This window comes from Osmia bicornis, chromosome 1 (genome assembly GCF_907164935.1).
Source record: "Osmia bicornis bicornis chromosome 1, iOsmBic2.1, whole genome shotgun sequence".
Taxonomy (NCBI): Eukaryota; Metazoa; Arthropoda; class Insecta; order Hymenoptera; family Megachilidae; genus Osmia; species Osmia bicornis.
Window position 1 is genome coordinate 6,077,690 of NC_060216.1, and position 26,389 is coordinate 6,104,078.

The window sequence follows — 26,389 nt, forward strand, 5'->3', positions numbered from 1 at the left end:
CTCAAAATGTACAACATTGTTGATTATATGAAAAAACTGACCAAAGTTGATGGCATCATTCATGAAATTTTGAAAAACACTGTCTAAAGGTGAACCTGACATTTCTTGCATATGTTTTCAGTAATTTATTTCTTTTCACGAAGTGTTAGACTAATTGTGAGATATAAACACATAGACAGAGCGCTTGTGAATGCCTTTTAACACATGCATGATGAGTTTTGTATAATAAGTTCATTTTGACTACATTTTGTGAAATCAAACTTCGGAAGAAATGGGTTAACTACGGTATGCAAAAAATCTTAGAAAAGATATTTCATTTTCCTTAGGAAAGGTTCTTTTGAAATATAGCTATTTAGATAAATTCGCAAGCACTCTTAAATTTTTCAACTTTATTCTGCTCGAGCGCTGTCAGATTGGCCAGTGTAGTCAAGAATCATCGCTATCTCGAGTCACGAGGTCAGTTTCGGGTCGCGATATCTCCCTGGAAGGAACGTCTTCCAGATAACAGCGACAGATAAACACCCACGTCATTGTACACCAATGTTTTCGTTCGATCAAAGTTATCGAAGCGAAAGACGCACCCCTTCCGGAAGAGTCTTATCTACACCTTGCACTGATTAATTAATTTGCAAAATGAGAATAGAAAATTGTTTACGGTCTACCGTATCCTCGATGATCCTTATTTAAAATAAAAAAAAGGGTTAAGAGTGACTATAATTACAGTCGGTCATCTATGAATCACCGCGAGAAGAAGAAAGAACTATCGAAAACTCTTCAATATTAATCGAGAAACCGCGTCCACATTCCACGAGAAGAAAACACGTTCGAAAGCAGCGCGTAGCTGGCGCGCGAGTAGCGATTTGTCCGCTCGCATGCGCCAACTTATCGAGCGGATAGGTGCGAGCAGAGACAGCGGAGGAGCCGGAGCGTTCTACTGGCTATTCGTCACAGAAGCGTAAACTCGAGCGTGTAGTAGGATCAGCTAAGTCGTCCGTAGAGCAGAGAATCGCGTCGTTATGGCAGCCTGGAGAACGTTTCGATAGAGCCTTTACCGCGGCGTAGCCGGAAGTAATCAATCAAGTTTCATTTTGATCGTGACAAGGAATGCAGATGGCAAGTGTAGCCGGTTCGCGATGACCTCTGTTAGCCTCGGTTCCGTCGTCACCGCTTCCTCGGCCGTCGTCGTTCTACCGTGACCCGACTCGACGAAGAATTACGCCCGTGGCCGTGTTCCTGGCTACGCGGCCAAGTGACGACAGGTGAGACCAACCAGAAGAAGATCAACAGCGTCCAAGAACGAGATCGATCAGCCAGGCATGGCTAATCTCGCGGGTGGCTCGTCCTCTGGTCTCACCAGACCACCGACCATGCTGGAACAGCTTCTCGAAGAAATCAACTTCCAGAGGACGAAGGAGCTAAGGCAGATGTTGAAGGATGGTTCGTATAGCCAATCTTATTCAGATGAATCATTTTTTGTTTAAAGAGATAATTGGATCTGCGTGAAAATTTGCAATTTCAAGAACGATTTTCATTCAGTCATTTGGAATTTATTTTAATATTGTATCTAAATGTTGTATTTTGAAGTATCGTTTAGTAAACAAACATGATGGACGAGTAAACACGCCCATGGCGCCCACCAGTTTGCCAGACATGTTTACACCCTCGTACCAACACTACCCTCTTTGGTTAATCCTTCAACCATTTAGTTAGCAACAGTATAATTTAATCGTACATTCTTTTTCATTTTCAGTTTCTAAACTTAGATTATTTCTTTAGAATGTGTATCTCACATTTTAATTGAAACATCCATCTAGATCTGGACCACGACTGTTTCACGTGGTTTTTTGTAAATTAAAATTACAGGTAGATGATTGAGAAAATTTTTAAAATGTTGTTTGGTTGAGTCAGGGTTTGCGGGATTGAAAGCACGCGACGAGAGTTGCTTTGTTTGCCAGACACTGAGCTCCCATACGAGGGTGATTCGACGATCGATGGCTTAAGGGTGAAACGAGCGAGGATTTTTTTCTGTATGCTTCTTTTCTCGTCGCTTTGGAAATGCGATATTCCCTAGTCAAACACAGACATTCGTTTTTAACATCGTTCTGATCGATTAATGCGAAGTTTATTATCGATAAGTCGTCAAGTGTGTGATATCTCTATTTGATTCGATGGGATAAGAGTCCGTGGCAATTGTAAGGAATAGATTTCAATGCATTTGCGTGTTAATTACGCTAACACGAGGTCAAAGACATTTGAATAAGCCTCTTAGTTTCTGTATTCAAACCTCTCAATGCTAATTATGTTTCAACGCTTAAGATACATACATGTTATAAATTTTTATTAGAAATTTATTTAGTTAATAATATTGTTCTAAGCAAAATTACCATTATTTGCCTTTCTAATGTAGAAGAAAAGGTACATTGAAGCGTTGAAAGTTCGAGGTTGAACACAGTTTATTCAGAGATACTTGAATCGGAATTTGCAATTCGAATTTCAAGGCGAGTTTGGTCGAACTCAGCACCGTTCAAAGCATGTTTTCTGCAGTCTACGATCTCAATATATAGTACATAAATATATCACAATGTCGAGGCAACACGTATGAACTGATACGTAACAGTCCTTTGTCTTCGAATTGAACAATCATTATATAAACCAAAACAAAAGAGACGTTTCTTTTCGCGTAGAATCGACGAACCATGTAATAGTTGCTTTTGATTTTCAATTAACACGTACCTACATTGTAATTCACGAGTGTCACTCATTGATACAAGGTAATAATTTCATTACTAATTACAATGCAGACGTTGGAAAGAAACTCATTCGTGGAGAAACAAACAAAGATCATAGCAAACTCGTTCATTCTATAAATGCAATTATGACGTAATGCAGTGTCGACAGACGATTGTACATAGATTATACGTATGACTCAGTCCTAATAAGATTTTTCACCAAAGCAAAGCTCTCTCCTCTTTTCACGCCTCGGCCGGAAGAAGCCTGACAATTGTGTAAACAATGAATGCATATAACTTGTTGTCAGATATGATTCATTTTTGGTGAGCCAACAATTGGGTCGTTTCTGAGATATTTCTACACGATCCCGGGCTATTCTCGGCTTCGACGATCGTTCAATCTAGATTGGACTCCCTTTACCCCTCTACATTCCAGGGGTTTAATGAAAATACCTATCGAGACGACGGGTTGGCGAATTGAACGGGATGCGCCAATGGAGGCTGCAATTATAGTCTCCATCATCGTCTACGCGGGACATTCTTATCGATTATCGGCTGCCTTTACAGAGATTCGGTCCTCGTTAACCTCCCCCTCGAGGATTACATTGTTTCAATACCCTTTCACGGATAGTTCCGATCGAGGGTGGTCGAAAATATCAATCCTCCCTTAACCCTCGCTTGTAAAGTGTTTCCTGAAAGGTCATCGCGGTTATAAATTGAAAAATTTATTTTTAACACTTTTTGCCACAGACTCGGGCTTCGTGGTTCTTCAAGGTACAACCTACTGGACGGACCTGTTCGTGCGGCACTTCCTCTTCCAAGCAGAGCACACGATCGACGGTGACGATCTTCTGTTCTTCGTTCGCAAGAAACACGTGAAAACATCGTCGAGATATTTGCCAAAATTCGAAACGGAAGTTGACGTGTTTCGTAAGGACAGCAAGAAACTGCCTATCGGCGATCCCGACATCGATTGGGAGGAAACCGTGTACCTGAACCTGGTCGTACATCAGTTCGACTATACGCTCACGTTGGCGATCTGCACAAGAACCAGCCCCAAGGAATTGCAAGTAAGTATTTCCACTTTGAAATCGCATTCGTTTTGTTATTTCTCTTAAAGCTAGAGAATCTTATTTTCAGGTATTACGAAGACATTCGCAAAAAGTGTACGCTAGTCCGAGTCGTCGGCGTATGGACGCCAAGGGTGATCTCGAGGAGATCACTTACCCCCATATATGCTTTATGGTGGACAATTTCGACGAAGTTTTCTGTGATATTTTAGTCAGGGACGGGGAGATGGTGTGCGTGGAATTGGTCGCGTCGGATCGTGAGGGTGCGATCCAGGGTGTCATCTTTCTTGGGTCCATCAGATACGACGCGTTGAAGAAAGTATACGACGCGAGGGTAGGTCCCTTAACCGAATCACGCTCGTTACAACCTTATACCCTTTTGATAACACTATGCCTTTCATTTACAGTCCAGCCTGAGCACCAAAATGGCGCAACGCATGACCTTTGGCCTGTTTTCCGGCGCGGCCTCGCAGAGAATAGAGTTTGTTCGAATGAAGGGACCTCGTGGTACGATTTGAAATTTTTCGATTTCTTTCCATCCTAAAAATACCCGAGAACCTTAGCTAGCCGTATTTCAGGCAAAGGACACGCAGAGATGGCTGTGACGAAGCCGAAAGGTTCAGGTGCGGAAACGCCAACCTCAGAACCTGGTTATTGCGCCACGGATTCTCTGTGGGACGCAGACTGGGACGATGCCGAGGAATTGTTCATGTATCGACATCAACGAAGGCTATCAGATCCCAGTGCGAATTTAAACAATTACGTCCGGGGTGGATGGAGAACGAAACCGGACACTGCGGCGACCAAAGCCAGGTCGGAGAACGAGGGTCTGGATTCGATGGCGAATGGATTGAACGAGATCGAGGCTGGAGACGTTCGTGACGGTAACTAGAAGTTCACTTGTTCATCCAGCTGGTGGTTTGTTCGCCTCGATGATCCGATGACCAGGCGAAAAGTTGCGAAAAGATTTTTACCTTGTTCTTCCTGCCTGTGCCCTCTCGGGATCGACCGTGCATGCTCTTGTGTTACGTATCTGTGTATTCTGCACATTTCTTTCTCTCGATAGATAGACGACCCCTTTAGGAGCCGTGTCTCGACCTTGAACCGTCGTTTATTCACAGGACACTTTGGATAATTTTGTTTATCCGGTCAACTGGAGTCGACAGTTGCATGATTTAAATGACTATTTCGTTTAAACCACCTTTGTGATCACTTCTGAAGTTTCTTTCAAATCTAAGTTGTTCCTTTAAGATGTTCGCGAGCGATTCTTCGTCATTCCCTCTTGCATCGTCCTCGAGTTAACGGAACCTGAGATTGACTCGGAGCTTGATCCTAGTGCCTCTTGTGTTCCTTCAGAATCGATCAGTGAAACCATGAAATGCAGAATGTTTGATAATCGTTTTGCGAGCACAGAGACACGGGAAGAGATAGAACAGGTGAAACAGGTCGAGGGGAAACGGCTGTAGACCACCACCATACGCGAACATCCGCGTCAGTAAATGGACGAACGAATCGAGATTGATAGAAAAAAAAAAAAAAAAAAAAAAAAATAGAAAGAACAAAGTAAACGGATGAAAGGAGAAAAATACCTTGTGTCTCTAATCTGTGGCACGTGTGCCATTCCGGCTGTTTCCTTTATAGCCGAACTACAGGATAGCAGCTGGGGCGGCCGGGGCTCGCCAGGAAATCACAGGAGTCCTCACGCCAGACGACGAAGATCCCCGCATCTTCCTGGCAGGCAGCAACGTCCGAAGCAAAAGCAACGTAACTCGTGGGAACGAGCCGGAAACGAGAACTCGCCGAATCGCAAGGAGGCCTACCACGAGACGAATGGTGAGCGTGCTTCAGCGTGTTCGAAACGATCGTTCATCGCCTCTTTCTTATCTTTTATTGATGAAAAAGAGACGAGGCAACGAATCGTTAAATCACGATAGAAACACGCGCGCGATCAACCCAGCCGGTTGTTTCATGGTAGGCCTCCAGAATCATCAGCACCACAACCATATAGAGGTCGGTAGCGAGATACTGGTACCGGCGGCGCCATGCTTGACGGACGACAACGTGCGACAAAAGTTGGACGCCGGGGCGATTCTAGTCCACGGCAAGGAGGAGCTGCCTCTTGGATACGAGGAACAGGACAATAACCGGAGACGCAGGCCGTACAGCACCGGCCATATCAACCACGATCGTATCAACAACCTGGAGAACGACGAGGAACATCGTCGACTCAGCGACGACGAAGTGGTCAGGGTACGTCGAACTGACGGTGGACGAAGAAGGCTACGGTCAGCAGGCTCCGACCACGAGGAATACTACACCGGGAGGAACAGGAACAGAAACGACGACGAGCAGTTGAGAGATAAAAACGCGAACGCCCGTATTACGCGTGGAAATTTGACGACCCACAGACAGAGTGCCACCCTGCCGAGGAGGAGGCGAAGACGCGCGTTATCCGGAAGCTTCGCGGGCAACCCACTTCCTCCTCATCGAGTCACACCAGACGGCACAGCTATCTACTATTGGTGCGAGCTCCCGCGCCGCCCCGGCTCACAGGGTAAATTCTTCTTCCCCACCCTGATCGACACCTCTAATTCCCCCCCCCCCCCCCCTACATACAAAAACCGATCACCAGTATACTTAACATTGGCTGCTCCGTCGACGATGCTTTTCAGGGATACGTGGATTCTTTCTTTGCTGGTGAAGAGAGTTTATTAGTTTTCTTAAGAAATTTTACAAAAAATAGATTCAAACGGATACTTGATTGGACGAGGGTTAATAAGGGGTGTTAGTTCATTTTGAAAAGTGTAATCGTTCAGGAGTAGCCAGTGTTACACCAGAATGCAAGCAGCCACATTGTCCATTGTATTCGAATAATGCTCCTGTATACTCATCGCTCTTTAAAACTACAAATCAGAACAACCATGTTCTATGACTGTGTTTATGAGGATGGTGAAATTACAATGGTGACGGAAGTGCGTTCCAAGGCGATCAAATTGACTGTCGCGATGGTGTTCGTAGTGCTGGTGGTGGTTTCAAACGCTAAATGAATCAATTAAACAAATGAAAGCCGTTTAATCAACGAGTTTCACCACCGGTATAAACATGGTCATCCACCATAAGAAAAACAAACATACGCTGACACCGTAACCGATATGACGAACAGAAATTCATAGAATCGTAGAAAGAATTTTACTTATTGCGTTCTTACGATAGCAGACCGCGATTCGCTTTTTCTTTCATTCGATAGCGTTCGATTTCGGTCTGATATATTTCAGAAAAAGATTCATAAATTAGACATCGAACGTTGTCTGAAAGGCTAGTGCATCCCTGTTTGCGTTTATTTGTTCTGCACACCAGTAGCCTCTGTATATCATCGTACCACCATCATATACTTTCTTTTTTTCTTACACCTATAAATAATAATCGCCCAGTAATTTGTTATAAATTGATCCCTAGATCCTTATTCGATCATCGTCCTTTGATAATTCCTGCGTAACTTGTCGATGTGAATCATTTAATTATTTCAATCTCAAAATCCATTGGTAATAATCAGATCATCCTTGGTGTGTCTACAGAACTGGACGATGGAGCTTATAATCCATTGTGGACCATGAGAGGATTCACCCAGACATTCCATTTCTGGAAAGAGACCAGGCGAGCCCAATCCGTACCCCTGAACGCGTTTCTTACTTATATTACGTTACCCTGGTGGAGCATTGCCAAAGGTATCGTCATAAACAATAAGTAATTAACAACGTAATTCAACTTTTTCAAAGAATTTTTCGACATCTTTTTTATATGATTTCAGATATTCTTGATCACCGAGAAGGACCCATTCTGACGTTTTAGCCAACACGATGGTATTCGATTTTAATTTCCAAAAAATTCTCCTTCTTCTCCTTCCGTTTCTCATTTTGTACGCACTTGGATAGAAGCGTGGCCCAAGAGAATCGAAGTGTATAGATTAAGAAATAAACGAGATACTATTTATAATCCCTGTGACGGTTGATTTATTACAATTAGTTTGGTTTCATTGATAATGTACTTGCTCGTTGAACGAAGAGTAAGGTTTAATAAAAATCCCTTTGTCCTTTGAAATCGATTTAACACTCGATTGAACGCGTATAAAAATATATGTTTCTGCGAACATACTTCAATGGATCTCGTCCACTTCCCTTAATTAGTGTCTTTTCTATTTCATCAAACACCTTCAACTCACGTTATTCGCGAATACGTTCGAGTAGTCACCAAAATTGGTCCAAGTATGGTCCCACAACTCAGGATTGGCCCTCTTGTCCCAAGGAAGATTTCCAGGTAGTATCGCGGTAGAGTTCAGCTTCTTCAGTTCGTCACGCAACAAGTTCACGATGGAGGGAAACCTTGAACGAGGTAACGAAAAAAGGAAAATAATAAGAATAAGATATCACTCTCGCCTTCAACTTCACTCACTCGTTCACCAGATTGTTGTCCTCGCAAGGATCCTCGTAAACGTTGAAGAGACAGGGCGCCTGCAGCGGTAAACATAATGGTAGACTATCATTTCTCGGCGGACATTTGATCATCGCTTGTTTTCGAAGTCTCCTCACGTTTGCTGCCGACAAACTAAAGCCAACACTTGCGACTGCTCGACCAGCTGTGCTACCGATCACACCACCTATGTCGTAGACCCATTCTCTCCCCGATGGTCCGTACCATCCGTCCCATTGACCTTCGTAAGTGGACCCTATAAAACGTCACAATATTCTAAGTAGACAAAATGAAGTTCGAACACCGTCGACCATCGCTACGATAGCTGAAATACAATTACTTTGTACCCTGAATAAACTTCCAATTGTCGATCGTGATCCCAGACACACCAAAAATGTCGTCGATGTTGTGGAGAACAGACTTGCGAGGCGATTCGGTGTCCTCGCTCAAAGCGTGCCACAGGTTCATACCATCGATGGTTAAATTGGAAGGATCTCCACCAGCAGCGGTTAACAGAGTTGGTAGCCAGTCACTCACGTGGAACAATTGTCTACTGACTCTTCCAGGACTTACCAGCTTTGGTGACCATATCAAACCAGCTCCTCTGACGCCACCTGAAGAAAGCCTAACCCGTTAGTTAAAAATTTTTAGAACCCTTTGACTATCATAGAAGAATACCTTCCCAGAGAGTATTTTTTGTACCCCTCAGTGGCCAATTGGAGGCGGCGTTCAGATTGAAACCAGCCGGTGGTCCACCATTGTCCGTGGAGAACACTATTATACTGTTCTTCAGCATCCCCTTTTTACGAAGTGCCTCTACCACCTGGCCAACCGATTCGTCCAATTTGCTCAACATACCTGAAATAAGAGCACTCGGTCTTTCTGCGATATGGCCTTGATTATTATTCGGTAATTACCAGCGAATCTTCTACGATTATAATCGAAGATGTTGCTGAATTTCGCGACGTCCTGGTCAGGCGCCGGGAGAGGGTCGTAAGGGTTTCCGGAGTGCACAGCAGCGTGTGCTAAATAGAGGAACATAGGTCGGCTATCGTTATGATTATCGATCAATTTCACAGCCTCTGTCGTGAAGATGTCCGTGGAATATTGTCCATGAAGATCCCAGGCTGAATCGAGCCCTCGTCTCATATCCAAACCCCAATAAGGCTATCGTAGACGCGTAATCAATTAACGTTTAAAATATTGAAAATTCATCGATCAAATTATTATACTAACGCTTTCGACTGCTGTGTGATCGAAATAGTCCTGGTGCCCGCTCCAGAAACCGACATGAGAGTCGAATCCTCTGTACGTCGGTGTGTATCGTTTGGTATAGAATCCTAGGTGCCATTTTCCAACGATATGCGTACTGTAGCCGAGTTCGCGCAAATATTCTGGCAGTAATTTCTCTTGAAGAGGAAGCCCTCGTGGCTCGGCACATTTTAGAACCTGATAATTATTCCTCGAGTAGTTGATTTAGGAGTTGATCTCCAATAGTAGATTTTGCAATATTTCACGAGTCAACAGATAAAGGTCAGTAATCCCTTCTCCGTTCGGTAAGACTAAGATCGAGGCAAGTGCAGAACAAAGTGCCAGGGGAAACATAAAGTAGTCACGTAGCGGTGTCATGAAATTAGCAAGTTAAATGCAGACCTGGATAAACTCGTGATAAACTTTACCTTATCACCACCGGATTATGCTACTATTTGCGTACTTTAAATTCGGGTATAAGGAAAGTATCGTGTATTCAGCTCGAATAACTTTATCAAACATCCTGTTAGCCTCGAAGGATGAGTTAACTCGACATTCAGGCGAAAGGCGTATGAAAGTTAATAGTGTATTTACTGAAGAATTTTTTCATTTAACGCGTTTAAGTATGGCTACACGTGACGAGACTAAATTAGCCTGTCGAGGCTAAATTAGCGTAAAACAAGGATGACTATACTTAGTATCCTCGCAAGTATTACGACACCGCTTTCAGACTCCCTACACAATATACAAATTACTATTGTTGGACAATAACAAACAACTGGCAACGTTATTTGCAAGCTTATTGTGCGCTTAAACGGTTAACAACGATTAGATCCGCCCGTTCACGTACCCCATGTTGCATTCCAGTATGAATTGGGTATTTGCCGGTCATCAAAGCGCTTCTGGACGGTGTGCAAATCGGGGATACATAATACCGATCAAGGAGGAGGCCAGAGTACGCGAGAGCATCGATGTTCGGAGTAGGTATCTGACCCGAACCATGAAATCCAACATCGTTCCAACCCTATTCAATAATTTATTCGATTTAAACAAATTACCGCTATTATGAATTAATAATTTCTCTAATTTGTAATAAAAATTCTAAAATATTTACTTGCTCTAAGGCTGATACTATGTATTAATTATTGTAATTGCCACGATAATATAAATGACAGCTCACCAAATCATCGGCCAAAATAAACACAATGTGCGGTCGTGCAACCGCAGCCACGTGACCGAGGAAAGGCACAATCAGAAAGAGCCACAAAACCGATACTTCCACTTTACTCATCCTGCTAGATCTTTACCTACAGTACGAAGCTGTCCTTCGAGGACAGCCTAAACCGGTTTTTTAACTATACTTATATGTCTAACTAAATTTCTAAATTTTTCGAAACCAAAAATTGATCCAAGATAAAGTGGCAATGATTTTGCCACAACTGTTGCAACGACGTGCATGCGAATGAATGGTAAAGGATTATGTTACTCGTACGCGACTGGAAAATGTTCACGAGCAATCGGGCCGACGACCGATGCTACACTGTCTTCAGCGAATGGTGGGGTATTTGTTGCCACCATGATACGGGACACACGAATGCCTCAAGTTGTGGCGACTCCTGCTCTTCGTCGACAGCGACCAATCTTATCGACTGGGAAACAGTTTACATACCTGGATATTTGATCCTTTTACAAATACTAGTGGAACGTCCCGTGCTATGCACGGGGAATTAATGAGTTAAAACATGACTTATGGACATCGGCTCAACCTTCCCAGTTATTTATTATTTTTTTATCTTTAAGGGCCCCACGAGACCCAACCTTTTATCACTGCATCCCTTACATGTCTGAATCCTTAACATACCTGTATCCCTTATATCACTACATTCCCTACAACCTTCCCAGTTATTTATTATTTTTTTATCTTTAAAGGCTCCACGAGACCCAACCTTTTATCACTGCATCCCTTACATGTCTGAATCCTTAACATTCCTGTATCCCTTATATCAGTACATTTCCTATATTCCTGCATCTCGTATATGCCGGCACTCCTTATACCTCGGCATCCCTTACATCTCTGTACCCTTTATATTTCTGTATCCCTTACACTCCTGAATTCTCCCTGCATCTCTTGTATCCTTTCAACCCTTATAATAAATATATTATGAATATAATAATATATTATAAATAAAATACTTATGGCCACTGGTTCGAGTAAATGTAAGTAAAGGTAAGTAAAGGTAAGTAAAGGTAAGTAAAGGTAAGTAAAGTCTCGTGAAAAATAATTTTAAATTTAAATTTTTGCAAAATTTAGTTCCTTTTTCTGCCACCAGGGGGCGCTGATTCGACGTCGAAATTTTAGTTCAAATTTTTCCCGGTAGAGGGCCAAAATTTCGGCAAGCTTTAGTTCCTTTTTCTAACACCAGAGGGCGCTGATTCGACGTCGAAATTTTAGTTCAAATTTTTCCCGGTAGAGGGCCAAAATTTCGGCAAGCTTTAGTTCCTTTTTCTAACACCAGGGGGCGCTGATTCGACGTCGAAATTTTAGTTCAAATTTTTCCCGGTAGAGGGCCAAAATTTCGGCAAGCTTTAGTTCCTTTTTCTAACACCAGAGGGCGCTGATTCGACGTCGAAATTTTAGTTCAAATTTTTCCCGGTAGAGGGCCAAAATTTCGGCAAGCTTTAGTTCCTTTTTCTAACACCAGGGGGCGCTGATTCGACGTCGAAATTTTAGTTCAAATATTTGCCGCTAAGGGGCCAAAATTTTTGCAAAGTTTAGTTCCTTTTTTTACCGCCAGGAGGCGCTATAATGGGATGCTTACAAAAGAGATGCAAGGATGTAAGGGATGCAGAGATGTAAGGGATGCAGGGATGTAAGGGATGCAGGGATGTAAGGGATGCAGGGATGTAAGGGATGCAGGGATTTAAGGAAAGCAGAGATGTAAAGGATTTTTTTTTTTTAACGTGGGGAAATTTTGCATAAGACCCCCCATTGTCCCTGGACAGGGCGGCGGGGGAGTGTCATTCCTATTGACTAAAACCCCACGGCCACCGACACTGGCGCTAATCAAGTAGTCATCATTCAACGAACGTTGTTCAAGTTAACACAAATAATCTTTACTTTGAATTTTTAACAAAAATTTGATGCTCGATCGATACTGTGGTACTATCATTGTAAGAGTACACATATAACGTCTCAACGTCACTCACAGACATGTTTCCGCATTATTAAAAGGAAGGATTTTATTAGCAGATAGAGTGCTTAGGGAGTCACCAGGGATCTCAAATTTTATTCGAACAGAGAAGAAATTTAACACGTTCACTGGCACAGTAGAAATGTTCAAGTATGGTCAGACACGTTATTATTATTATTATTATTATTATCTTTACATTGCACAAGGTACAACAAGGACCTCGGAAGAGTACAAATAAAAGTACATGAGAATTATCTATGGCTAACAATAAGTATTGATGTATGTGATCGCTTGGCAAGATTATAATTGCAATTACTCAGGATTTGACTTTGTCTGGGTCAAAACTTCAAAAAAATATCGTTATTACAGTTTTTTTACAGAGACCAATTTGGAAGAATCCAGACTGATGTATTTGTCTTTCATTAACGAGAACGAAGGTTGCTTTGTCACGCAGCCTTTTATCCAGAAACGGTGATAAGCAATCAGTAACAGCGTCCAAATTGCGCACCATTGTTTATCTAACGATGAAAATGGGAAAGGTCGATTAAGATGATTATCGTGGACGAACAGGTGACACGAAATTTATTGGGCGCCTCGATTAAAAACGAGAAAAGTTGCCGGTTGCATCAATTGATAGTGTACCTTCGAAACAACGACGTGAAATTGTTGGAGAAAGATTTGTCAGAATTTTTGCAGTGTTATCATTGGTGATTCGTTTTGGTAGTATAATATAAATTATGCTAATGCGAATGAACGGTGCTTCATTCTCAGCCAACTAGAATTGAATCTCATTATCATCACTTGACCTACGCTGCGGGGGCCAACTATTATACAATTGATCCCTATCGAAATTGAAATGATTTTGTAGGAAAATAGCCTCGCAAGTGCATACTAATTGTTTCTTCGTTTATTACCATCTGAAATGGCTTTGAACACTGTTTTAGCGATTTCTACGTTACTTATCAACGCAACTGCAGATAACAGCGCCAATTACAACGACTTGATTGAAACAACGGTATTAAAATACTCTAATAAGATCTTTTCAATTAGATTTAATTAAAATTATTGATTAATAATGTAATTAAAATTCTCTTGGTTCTAGGTGACAATCGTTAAATCTTGCACGAGTTCTAAACAAATCTCTGCTCTATTGTTAGCTGGAGAATACGATGATTTTCTTCAAAAATCATTGCTAGATGATGTACCAGTGGCTCTGATTTCAGAATCAGATCCAAACAACTTTGAATACTACACCTTGACTAGATACTTGTTCAGGGAATTCCGAAAGTTCGCAACGCTGCAACTACTTTGGAAAATGAATGAATTCGTAGTGGTAGCACGATCCCAACCTCTGCTACGATTGCTCTTACAAAGGATAAAGGACTCTACTTGGTTTAACTCCAACGGATTCTACGTTCTAATCGATAGGAAGACGGGGAACTATGGTTGTTCGAACGCGTACAGATTCCTCTGGGTTGCCTGGGAATACGAGTTGTTATCTACGATATTCTTGTGCATCGATCCGGTCGAAGGACTTTTAATCTACACCTACAATCCTTACACGAACGTAATTCCAAGCGAGTGGCAAGATGCTGGATCGTTTAAAGGTCGCAATCGACATCCTTGGTTATTGCTGAAGAAGAAATATCGAAATGGTGAGTAGATTAGTATCTCTCAAATTGAAATTCATTTCAAGAAATGATCTTTTTTAAAGGTCCAGGGATGTGTAAGGATCTAAATTTCGATAAGACGAGTGATTTGAACGGATACGAAGTCCGAGCGAACGCGGTTTCCTACCCGCCAAACCTTTACATAGACCCTGAGGGGCTAGGAGTGGATAAAAAATTCGCCGGTGAGAACGGCGAAATTATACAGATGGTGTTCCGTAAATTAAATGCTAGCCTAAACGTAATGGTGCACAATGGATCTGTATACGATCTCGGCGGTCTTGGACCTCATGGAAATATCGTGGGAATGTTTGCAGATATCGAATCGGGCAAGGTGGACATGGGAATAAATGCGAGGACCTTGTACGTCATGTGGAAATTTGGGTATGTCTTCCTTTCAAATGCAAACGCAAAGCCTTGTTTCGTGAAATATAGATAGATGAATTTTTTGAATCGACCCGATGGTGGCGGCTTTTTCTATGGTAGTGTCGTCTGGTGACGAGTGGGAAAATTACAGTCCCCGTAATTTATGCACATCCTATCGGTGAAACCCGAAAGCTCATTTAGTACACCAGTGACTATATACCGCAGTTCACCAGAGTCCATAACTGACCATAACTGCGAAAAGACCAATTTTCGGTCTTCGCGCACCTCCAGTACGCATCTTTGCCCTGATTGGCGATACTCCCAAACGAAGTGGAAAGCGATTAGCGGAGAGCTCGCTGCGTTCCCCCACCATCTTCCAACCTGCGCGTCGCAGTTATGGGACTCTGGTGAACTGCGGTATAAGTCACTGCCGAAACCACGACTCCTCGAAAATAAAGGCATACTCAATCTTGTCGAATCTGTAGTGACTGAGTGCACCAAACAGTAGATGGCGTCACTTGTTTCCGGCAGTTGTTTTAGAATTATTATATTTTAATACCCCCCTGGTGCACAGAAACTTTTCTCTCTGGTCCGCATCTTAAGGAACTAAATATTATCACCCGCTTTTTACAGAAAAACATTTCTATCTAGCTATTTTTGTATATATTAACTAAGATTGTTCATCCCCTTTTTACGAACATATTGTAAAGTTATGTAATACCTATTTTTTGTACCAGATCAATGAGCTCTGACGGAGCTTACGATCTTATTTTTTCAATAAATACAATACAATACAATACATTATATTTTAATTAAGTTTGTTCATCTCTGACTTTTCTACTGACTTTGTATAAATTTACTCTAAAGATATGTAATACTTATTGCTGTACCGGATCTATGAGTTTGTATGGAGCTTACGATCTTATTTTCTCAATAAATACAATACAATACAATACAAATTATATTTTGATTTCAGGACCACGTATCCTCATGGTCAGAATGGCTTGTGTGTGATCACCCAACGAGCAGGCCAAGTATCGGAGTTAACTAAAGTCATATCGTTTATGTCGGTACCCGTAATATTTGGAAACCTCACGGTTTTTATAATTGCATTTTGGCTGCTTGTTAAATACAAGGGAGTACTACCTGCCGCGTTGGATATTATTCGTTTGATGACTGTGGTGTCCATCCATCGACTTCCTCGAAGTATTAGTACCAGAGTTTTCTTCGTCAACGTGTTTATACTGATACTGATAATGAATTCGTTGCTACAAAGTCATCTAGCCTCTTTACTCACTGTGCCAGTTTTCAGACCTAACATCAAAACTCCGGCGGACCTCAAGGTACACAAATTTCAGATTTCTCTTGAATAATTAATATTATCATGACTTTTTCAGAGAGCTAATTCCACGATATACGGTTCAAAGTTTCAAGGCCCGTCCCTACAAGATCCGGTATTAAGATCGCGTTTTCACCCAGTTTCCTATCACGAATGCGAGCAACGAGTTCGGAATTCTATACACGCGGCTTGTCTGGACGATTGTAATCATCAGTATACGAGGATCAGGAGCAACAGTCATACATTCTATAATTCGCGAGCGATACAACAGAATTTACAAGTCTATGTGACGAAACAAAACTGGTCGCTGCTCAATCCAATGACGAGATTGATACAAAACGCAGTGGAAGCTGGGATCGTGTCAATGTGGAAGAATGTTAGTAGGCTCATGTTACGTCGGGCGTGGAAAAAGAGGATCGCTAGAGAATTCAGAAGTTATAGAACACTGACGATGAAGAATGTTGGGTTTTGCTTTTATGTACAGGTGATAGGATTTATTCTTGGCACTGTTGCTTTTCTTTTTGAGATTCTTATTGCACGATATAAACCTAGACTTATGAAAATACACGAAACGATTAGAGACAGGGAAGAAATAAAGAAACTACAAAAACTATTGAATAATAAAAAACGAGGAACATCGGAAATTGTATAATACGGAGAGTAAGAGAGGATACGAATAGAAAAAATGTTAATTGGTCAATATTTTATTTATTCCTTCACTTTATTTTAAACAATTTGTTCATTCGAAGGATCTCTTAAATCCCCGTGAAATGAATATGTTATAGTAAATACGTTCCTTTTTACAATTTATACCATATACACAATAATAGTAATAATAATAATAATAAAATTATTAATAAAATTAATAATAATGAATAATAAGAATATAATGATAATGACGATGATGGTGACAATTAATAATCAATAATAATTCATTAATAATAATAATTCGTTAATAATAATCAGATTAATGCAAGGCTACGGCGCAAAAAAAAAGAAGAAAAAGAAACAAAACGTAGAGTATACGACACAGTGAAACCGTCTTCGTTTCTTAATTTTTTTTTAATTAACCGACGGTTATTTACCTATCTTATGTACGCAATTTACAAACCGTTTGTCAGCTGCGCAATTAAATCTTTCCCCCACTTTTCATTCTTCTTTTTGTTGCGAATCTATCTCCCTCTTTCTCTCATTTTATTTTCACTTTTTGTTAGTAAAACACTTCTCACTCTCTCCCTCTCTCTCAATCCGCTTAAGCTGAGATTACTATAAAATAGATAAAAAAGCCCTGCTCGCAAAATATCTTGCAAATATATAGATATATATATATGTATATGTATATATGTATATATTGTCACGGTCTCTTTTCTCTTTCTTTTTTCCCCCGTTCACTCTCGTCTCGTTTCTCTCCTCTTTCTCCCTCCTACATCGATTCTTTAAACCGGATGTGTGATCGATCGAATTCAAAGACGAATCCATGTGAAATCATTTTTTCTTATTTCAATTCGCGCGTTACGTGCCGCGTTTCCGTTCGAAGCGGGTCCATCAAGCGGAAGAAGACCTTTTGATTTATAAAACCTTAAACGGTGAAGCTGGGTCCAGACCCACGAAACAAATACAACGAATTTTTAAATAAAAGAGCTTCAGATATTAAAAAATGGTATCCAAATGTATAGACTAATCGTAAAATTTAAAAACAGCAGTCCGCCATTCGAGAAATAAAAATTAATTCATCGTAACACCAATTCATATGAAATTAAACGAAATTCCCGAACGAGAACAACGGTCACGATTTAACCTGTTAACCGGGGAAGACGAATAAACTCGTCACCTTTATTTACGAAAAAAAAAAAAAAACAAAAAAAAAAACATGCAAAACTTAATGATCCATTTTACTAGAAGATTTTCAACGATATAGTTACACTTATAATTAGAAAGAAAATACAGCGTATTACAGAAGAGAAAATTTAACTGAAGAAAAATTCTAACATGTTTAAGTAACAACAAAAAGGATTCGTCCTCGGTGTACACTTATGTTTTCTTTTGTTTCGAATTACATTCATCTAGCGGTTGAAAAGTTGCACCACATTCATCGACATCTGTATCCGCGAACCACCCTCAGCGTTCCGCGCCAATAAATACAAATAATAACTCGTTAATAAACGTTACTAATTAAAATAAATAAAAAGCAAGTAAGTAAGTAAATTATCTTTCGTTAAGCGAGTTTGGTCTCTCCTTGGTGCGGTTGCCATTCTATCTATTATTTTATTGCTTCCCTCTCTACATTTGTTCGTCTCCCTTTCTCAAACACTCGTACACGCACACACACTCCCACTCGCATACTTCTACATACATGCTCTTTCGATCCTGCGAATCTGCTTGTTTGCTTGCTTGCTTGATTGCTCGTCTGTCTGGCCGTCTCTTTGTGATGATTTCATATCGATCATGGCCGATCAACGGACGATTTTGTCCTTCCTTCAAGAAAATCGTCGAAAGGGACTCTCACGAGTGAAGGGTAGGAGTCTGTTTTTGAAAACATGACGGACTAGCGTCGTTCGCAAACAAACACGATGACTATTGCCCTCGTTGAATCACAGTAAGATGATTCGATGATAACTACCCTTCGAATCGTGAACAGAGTCCACCCTCTGAAACGTCAATCGAACCATCACGATAAACGAAATTAATTCAACTATTTACACGGATTGGTTGCAAACGAACTCTCTGGTCGTCGTTTATTTACCTCTGGTAATTATAGAAACAGCTAGAAACGTAGAAATTGCTTAGAAATCGAGGTACTTTTCATTGGATTTTCAACCCTTAATCGCTACCAGTACACTATACGCGTATGCGGTCTAATATAATAAGTGAAAGCAATATAGTGTGATTGTAAATTAATTTTTAACTAACAATTATCGCAAATTACAAATTTACTTTCATACAATGGAAAATTAAGATTATGTCAATAACAGTTTTCATTTGGAAATTAGATAGAAAAAATAGGCTCGTAACAGTTAAGGGTTAAAGTACGTAATGATTTTTCACGATTTACCAAAGAGTTGTTCAGTTCTGGATTAGGGTGTTTACGCGATTTCGACCGTATACGAGAGTATATTAAAATAATGATCGTATAATACTATCAATATAATAATATAATTATGATTGCATGTCTCTATGTTTTACATATGTATATATATGCTCGTAAGTGGGTGTTCGCGTGTGTACGTATGTATAATATGTATATAAATATGTTACAATTACGGCGCAGCGGGTAAAGGATTCATAAAATTAAAAATCAAACGGTAATTGTTACATATGATACATAGTATGTATATATAACTTATATATAATATATGAATATATATAATTTATATATATATCGTATATGTATACGCTCGACAAAATTCGGTGAACCGTCGAAAATCGTTTCTGCTGCTGTATTTAGGTACAATATACAATTTGTCGTTCCCGACATGCATTGTTTAACCGTATCCTTCTTTCTTTCACCCATGCAACCGTCCACATGCACCCACAGAAACAGGCAAAACACGCATTCGTCACACGTACCGTTTACCTTTCCTTATTCTTTCATCCCCCCCCGACATCATTCATCCCTATAAATACCTCGAAAAATAATAACGATCATAGTGTATCAATAACTCAATAATAATATATAATATTAATAATAAAAGTAGCGATAATAATGATAATATATAATAATATATATAATATAATATAATATAATATAATAATGTGGTATAATATATGCATAATATGCGTAAACGCTTTTTTTTTTCTCTTGAAATCGTAGGAAAAGAAAAACATTCACGCGACCAGCTGAATCGATCGTTTGTCGATCGATAAACAAAAAAAGAAAAAGAAACGAAACAAGAGAAAGAAGAAGAAAAACACGCGTTAATCATTATCCCTCGAACAACCTCGTCTCTTTGTTATCAGAACGGCAGCACCATTCGCATTCTTTGTCTTTCTTTGGAGGTCTGTAGGAACACGTATGTAGAGAATCTTTGCCCCAAAACAAAGCTAAAATCGTTAAACAAAAAGTATAAGAAATAAAAAAAAAGAAAATGATAACAAGATGGAGTTAAATATCGTGTCTCTCGAAAGAGAAGAACCTGAGCTTACGGTGACGCGTTTGCACCCCTGACGAGCGTACACGCAGAATTTACCCTTCTTTTTTTCTTTCTTGTTATAAAATCATTTTGACAACGAATTTCAGGCGAGTCGCAAAGGTCGTTGCGTCTGTGCGTTCATTTTTATTTGATTTCTTTATTTTTTCAATCACAGCCGCGGACTGACGAGAGCGAAGGCTTGATATTATTTACGTACCCGCTATAAATACGTGTGCTGTTCGAAAATATCAAAACATACGTACATTTTTTTTTTCTTTTTAATAAACCTCTCTTCTTTTTTTTTAAATCTCTTTATCCCTTAGTCTGTGTGCACGCGCACACACACGTGGTATAAAATTGTATCCCGTGAACCATTGGACCGCGCTTAGTTATTTCTACGAGCCCTAATCGAGTCTCGTCAACCCGCGTCCAATCCTTCCTATTTTATTCCCGCTAATTTCCCTTTCTTCCTTATATTCTATCGTCCTTTCGTGAAAAGCGTTAGCAACGAATAGACGGATACGGTGTTTCTTTTCTTAGAAGTGTCTCTACGGATATACGTATAATAGATTGGTCCAATTTTCGCTGTTTACTACACCGTTATAAATTCTAACAAAATGTAAATTCTAACGTCTTTATCGCGTACCCGAATTTTCAATTTAATTTCGATATGTTCCGTCTAATCGTAGAGATATAATATTTCCTCGTTTCGACGATTCTGGTCCAATGAACGTTCCGTGAACTCGTTGCTAACGCTTCATTAGGATCTCCTTCGTTCTCTTTGCTTCTCGCTAAACGTCGTCGGATCAATTTCGTTCAGTACGCGTGTACTACCCTCAGGCCTCGTATACTTGAAGCTCTCGCAACATTCTCCAGGATACAATTGACAAAAACACACGACGGTTTCTCACTTTGTCGATGATTAGAAGGAACCAAACGAAAAGCAAACTTAACGATACTAACAGCAACGAAAAATAATGGATAACCGAGCTCGAGAATAGCGCAATGATGAAGAGTGATCTCGATCGAACAACGCGGTAACGTAAATGAAATGTAACGTTTCAAATAAAATCGTAAGAACCGTACTCGGAATGAACGTTCGGGACAAATTCGGCGGACATGTATAATTATCTTGTGTTCTGTATGTGTTATTTTTAATATTTTTTCTTTTTCCTTCTTATTTACCAGAAATTTTTCCTGATTCTCGATAAGACTTGTGGTAGCAAAAATTGGGGCGGGCCGACTCTGACGCGTCATGAAAACGACGACAGGTCACCCTCAAGGCGGCGGCACTCGCAAATACCTATTTACAAAAATATACACATGAGCAACTTACTTATCCGTTATGCTTTTCTTTCTTTCTTCTTTTTCTTTTCTTCTTTACACGTCTGATGTAACGAGAGAGCGTTAACGCGATTTCTATCTCTCCGTTACGCGTTAATCTTTCTTTTTTTTTTCTTCTTTATTTATCGCCTGGTGTCTGTTCTCGCTTTCTTTCTCTCTTTCTCTCTTTTCTTTTTTTTCTCACCCGTTCTTTTTTTTATAATCGCACTATTTATAATGTGGTGTATGCGCTATGTATAATTATCTGAATATTCTTTTTTTATTTTCTCATCACTAGAACCTCTACTTATCCCCCGTTTAATTCTAAGTAATTGTAAATAATATGTATTGGTTGTTTTCTTTCTGTTACCATTTAACGTTGTTTCTCCTTGTTGCGTATTAATTATCTAATCTAAGTTACCTTTTGTTTGTTTGTTTGTTTTCTTTTTTTCGTAACCTATCTACAAAAGAGTCGTGTCCTTCGTTCACAGACGTCAGACATATTTGTTTTTATAGTAGTTGGTTGAAAATCGGTTGGATCAACCGTTGATCATTGTTGCTCGTGGCGCATCTCCAACGAAGAGAAATGCATCATTACACTAATTTTTTATCCCCCCCCCCTCCTAAATCCGAGCCTGGTCACTCTTTCGCTCACCTATACTCTCGTCCAGGAATTTTGCGACCGCCTTTTCTATTATTTCATCTTCTTTCTCTAAAAATGAAACGCCAGCGTGCATGACGCGTTGGTTCTCTTTTCATTAAATATATTCATATCTATATATTTATAATTATTTATATATTTATATAGGTAATAAACTATATGCATATATGTATATCATTGTGTATTCGTCGCATTCGAATCGCCAAGACGAAACTCATGCTTCAGGTAACGTCGGCTGCGGCGCACCGTAAAGCGAGAACACACGGGCGCTTCTGTGGCACTTCTTATTCCTTCTTCTTTTCGTCGATACATCGATCTCATCCTTCTACTCTGTTCGCATTCAATTTTCATTTACAAAATCGTTTATCTCGAAAAGAAAAATAGGGACAACGTGTTTTCCCTCCCTTCTTCGTCTCGCGAAACGTATCAATACCTCCTCCTCTTCTTCTTATTCTTCCTCCTCGTCCTCCTCTTTCTCCGTTTCGAAAATAAGTAACTCGTGCTACGCACAGAATACGAGAGATTCTCTACGCACCGATCACGGATCGACAAGATCCTTCTTCAACTGTCCACCTGCAGACGAGTAACTTGAATTGACTATAAAGTTGATGCTAGGAGCGTTAAAAAAATTGCCCGGGACGCCTCCGTGAACCTCCTAACGTAGAAACTTCATAGAGCTCTTTTTTTTCTCTCTTTCTCTGACTGTGGAGCAAGTGATTCGACAGTTATCTCGCAACTACGCGTAGTTGCTCCCCCGTACCACCGATTTTCTGCACCCCACGGTAAACAGTCCTTTATTTATTAACAAATACACTTCCAACTTCTCTCCTACTTTTTTGCTTTACGAAGCTTTTTCTCTCACGGCGTGTTTCGAATCTACGACGATCGTTGCAACGTTTTTACGTGAACATCGTTGGATACGTGGCCATGTTTTGCGGAAGAGAAGTAATGTAATTCGGGGTGGGCGGTCGGGGGCTATGCCACTGTGGTCAGAGATCTCTAAGCTTCTTTATACCGGCTTGTACGTATCGCACCAAATCGCGTAGCGAACTTTTCAACGTGAGGGGTCCCAGTTTTTCATCCAGCTCGATGAAAAAATCTAAATCGAAAGAAAAAGAAAAGCATACGTCGTTTTATCCAGGACACTTGTGGCATCCCCGGTCGAACACCGTAGGAAGGAGTGTCAAGCTCACCTCTATGCTTTTCTGTCACCAGAGCGTTGGCCTGGTCCCAGAGATCGTGACAACTAAACAGCAAGCCAAGGTGATAATTTTGTTTTACCATCGCGTTGTGAACATTCAGCGGAACGCTAACGTAAGGAGCTGCCTGCGGTTGACCCGAGGCAGCCCCTCGATTCGCCAGTTCACCGCTGCTGTATCCGGAACTCTGACTGCCAACCGAGCCCACGGAACCGGCCGGCGACGGGGTGGGCGATAGGGAAGGAGTTCCTTGACCTTCCGGTTGCACAGGCGTTGCCTGAGCGGGCTGAGAACACAAAGAAGAACGAAATTCGTTTCAACGACCCTCAATCGATCGCGAGAGACGAAGACTTTCGATGGTCTAAGGCGCACTTACTTTCTGATGATAGTCGCTGAGGATCTTCTGTGTCTCCTTCACTTCATGTTTGCGCATCGTGAACAACTTCAAGTATATAAGAGACTGGCAAAAGAGACTGAAACAGAAGGAAAACAGGCGCCGTTTTGAAAAGTACGTTTCCGTGGAACACGCGCCAGTGCGCGACACTTGCGAAAACCCCAAAGCGAATACTCACCTTAGAATGGCTAGCTTGTTATGTATACTGCTCTCTGGCGAGTTGTTCTGCTGACTCTTGAACTTCGAAGAGATGTATCTGGGCAAAGGAAGGGTAAATCAGAGATTGCTTTAATTAGAAAGTACTCTTCCTCGTAGTTTCTGGTTAATTAGAGATGTACTCACTTGATGAGACTGAGAGTATCCTTGTACATGGTGAACGACGCCCTCTCCGTGACAGGATCTGACTCCATGGCGTTGCCAGTGAGCAGGAAACACAGAACGGCTTCCAGGTAAAGCATACCCTGCGCCGTGAGTTCGCACTCCTTGTCGGCGCTGTGCTTCAGCCGTTTCGCTTCCATCAGGTACTGATTCTGGTCCCTGCGTTCGAACACGTCCGATAAATTAACTTACCTCCTGGTTTTTAAACGATAGAGGAAATACACTTACCACCTATCTTGATCCTCCAAAACTTCGTTCTGAGGATTGAAGTAGGAATAATAGACGCGTTGAGGCGGTGGTGGTGGCGGCAACAAGCTGGTGTCAGGTTTTTCTTCCCGTTCGTGATTCGTTGGTTGTATGTCGCTTTGCTGCTCAACAACGAGACATCGAGCTTAAGCAAACAGGGTAGCGAGTAATTTCTTTCTGTCGCGAGATATTCGTACCTGATTCGAAGAGGACCTCGATGCGACAGCTTCAACGTCCGCGTGTTTTCTCTTTCTCTTCTTTCTTTCTTTGTGCTCCCCCGATCCCTTTCCTTTCGTCTCTATGGAACACACAGTACTGAAACTGGTCACAGAACTACAACTCGGATTACGTTTCCTCTTGGGCGCGCTACCCGCGCCACTAGCACCACTACCACTTCCACTAGCACCTCCACCGACGAGACCAGCACCCAGTCCGATGCCACAATTACTCTTCGAGTCCGTAATAGGTTCCCCTTTGATCACAGCGCGATTCTTCAGCTCGCCGTCGACTAGCAACGCGTCACCGTGAATCCTCGAGTCGGTAGGTAACTGTTGAGGCGGTGGCGTGTCAATTATCTCTCCCTCCTCGGGCGTGGATGGTCGAGTAGGTTGGGCGGTCAAGGTGGAAGCCTGCCTGGATGATGGCCTGGTGTCGGGTAGCTCCGTGCGTTGCCTCAATTCCTGTCCTCGCGACAGTTGCGATAGATGAGGAAGTCTGCTCAGCTCGATCCTGCAGAGTAAACTGGGCACACCGTTCACGTAGGTAAGCGGTGGGAAAGATTGAATGATGCTGGATGCTTGGGACGACGGTCTCTTGTACGGACTATCCCCGCCGGTCGGTGTATTGGCAGAGGTCGTGTACTCTTCCACGTAGATGCCACATTTGCCTCCGCCCTTTCCACCTTTTCCTCCTTTACCGCCAACTTTACCCCCGCCCATCGAAGACGAGAAGACCTTTCGAAGCGTGTCGCTCTTCTTCTTGTCTTGCACGTTACCAGCATCTTCCTCTTGCAATTTCGGACCTGGACTGTTGTCGCTGTCCGAGTTTTCCGGGGAAGTTGTCCTGGTTGGAGGTGCCCTTGGCCTTGGAGGTACCCTGTTCGTATAGGAAACGTTTTCTTAATACCTGCTTACCTATGTTGAAGTCGATGAAAGAAATAGAATTAAGATTAAACTCACCTGGCTACTTGAATGCGATTTCTCACCGACATCTCAGACTCACTGTCAGAATCAGACCCCCCAACGTTTGTCACCCTCGAATTCGATCTTCTTGGTTTGGCTTTGGCGGGACTCTTCTTCTTCTCCTGCTTCTTAGGCGAGTCTGCCAGCTTGCTTCTCTTGATGGATACCCTTCTCCAACGCGTGTTATCATCCTCGGAGGCAATGTTGTTCTTTCCATTAGGAGGACCCTCGTCTTCGCTGGAGGAGCCGCTAACTCTCGACCGTCTCTTCTCGTTGATGGCAGCATCGACCGGAGATATCCTGGTCGGTCGATCGCTGTCCGAATCGCTGGAACCATCCTGCGATCGGTCGTCGCTTCCGTCGTCACTGGTCGTGATGGTAGGTTTCGACAGAGGTATCTTTCTCTTGATAGGACTACTGACTCCTCTCGTTCTACTACGAGGCTTGCCATTCTTCAGACTCTCGTCCGACGTCCGATGACCACCCTTCGGACTCTTGGTAGGTTTTCTAGGTCGTCCACGTTTCCTCGCATCGGCCACTTTTGGTTTCTCCGTTTGAACACGATTCTCTTCCACGGGCTGACCCTTCTCCTGATCCGAGGATCTATAGCTATCGCTGTCGAGCACGCTGATCATCGTCGGATTGTGAGTCCTCTTCACGGCTTCGTCGAGCTGCCAATCGTGAGCTGCCTTATCCCTGTGCGTTCTGACGTCTGCTGTCGTTGCTGGGGAACCATCTTGCCTATTGCAATCCTGTGGATCGTCATTATTTAGTCAAAGACTAAGGAACTTACCCTG

The 26,389-nt window shown here is 41.7% G+C and overlaps 4 protein-coding genes across 12 annotated transcripts in view; 2 read left to right on the forward strand and 2 right to left on the reverse strand.

Moving 5' to 3' along the window:
- The first annotated feature begins 686 nt into the window (after positions 1–686).
- Positions 687–7,792, forward strand: LOC114881969 (uncharacterized protein KIAA0930 homolog). 2 transcript variants are annotated; one of them, XM_029198860.2, is made up of 9 exons: positions 687–1,437; positions 3,480–3,799; positions 3,870–4,133; positions 4,207–4,306; positions 4,378–4,683; positions 5,441–5,632; positions 5,775–6,353; positions 7,375–7,524; positions 7,608–7,792. In XM_029198860.2, exons 1-9 carry the CDS (start codon positions 1,317–1,319, stop codon positions 7,646–7,648), a joined length of 2,073 nt encoding a protein of 690 aa, XP_029054693.1. In that variant the 5' UTR covers positions 687–1,316; the 3' UTR covers positions 7,649–7,792. The 2 variants fall into 2 exon arrangements, with proteins under 2 accessions (XP_029054693.1, XP_029054698.1); XM_029198865.2 differs by lacking the exons at positions 5,441–5,632; positions 5,775–6,353 and having other exon boundaries at positions 692–1,437.
- Positions 7,793–7,873: 81 nt separating this feature from the next.
- LOC114881981 (arylsulfatase B) lies at positions 7,874–11,068 on the reverse strand. Its single transcript, XM_029198872.2, has 8 exons — positions 10,698–11,068; positions 10,368–10,541; positions 9,503–9,715; positions 9,184–9,433; positions 8,945–9,124; positions 8,614–8,880; positions 8,249–8,522; positions 7,874–8,178 (listed from the first exon to the last, which is right to left on the reverse strand). Exons 1-8 carry the CDS (start codon positions 10,806–10,808, stop codon positions 8,010–8,012), a joined length of 1,638 nt encoding a protein of 545 aa, XP_029054705.2. The 5' UTR covers positions 10,809–11,068; the 3' UTR covers positions 7,874–8,009.
- A 2,444-nt stretch (positions 11,069–13,512) lies between these two features.
- Positions 13,513–16,732, forward strand: LOC114881670. Its single transcript, XM_029198514.2, has 5 exons — positions 13,513–13,723; positions 13,811–14,363; positions 14,423–14,759; positions 15,718–16,084; positions 16,139–16,732. The coding sequence occupies exons 1-5, from the start codon at positions 13,631–13,633 to the stop codon at positions 16,730–16,732; spliced, it is 1,944 nt and encodes a 647-aa protein (XP_029054347.2). The 5' UTR covers positions 13,513–13,630.
- A 4,342-nt stretch (positions 16,733–21,074) lies between these two features.
- LOC114882124 (AF4/FMR2 family member lilli) overlaps positions 21,075–26,389 on the reverse strand; it is a 105,272-nt gene continuing 99,957 nt past the window's right edge. For all 8 annotated transcript variants that reach the window (XM_029199015.2, XM_029199012.2, XM_029199005.2 and 5 more), the window contains 8 exons: positions 25,590–26,344; positions 24,609–25,506; positions 24,394–24,533; positions 24,130–24,324; positions 23,966–24,043; positions 23,770–23,866; positions 23,388–23,679; positions 21,075–23,293 (listed from right to left, as the gene is read on the reverse strand). In XM_029199015.2, the coding sequence (XP_029054848.2) occupies positions 23,184–23,293; positions 23,388–23,679; positions 23,770–23,866; positions 23,966–24,043; positions 24,130–24,324; positions 24,394–24,533; positions 24,609–25,506; positions 25,590–26,344 (2,565 nt within the window). In that variant the 3' untranslated portion in view covers positions 21,075–23,183. The remainder of the gene's footprint in view (positions 23,294–23,387; positions 23,680–23,769; positions 23,867–23,965; positions 24,044–24,129; positions 24,325–24,393; positions 24,534–24,608; positions 25,507–25,589; positions 26,345–26,389) is intronic.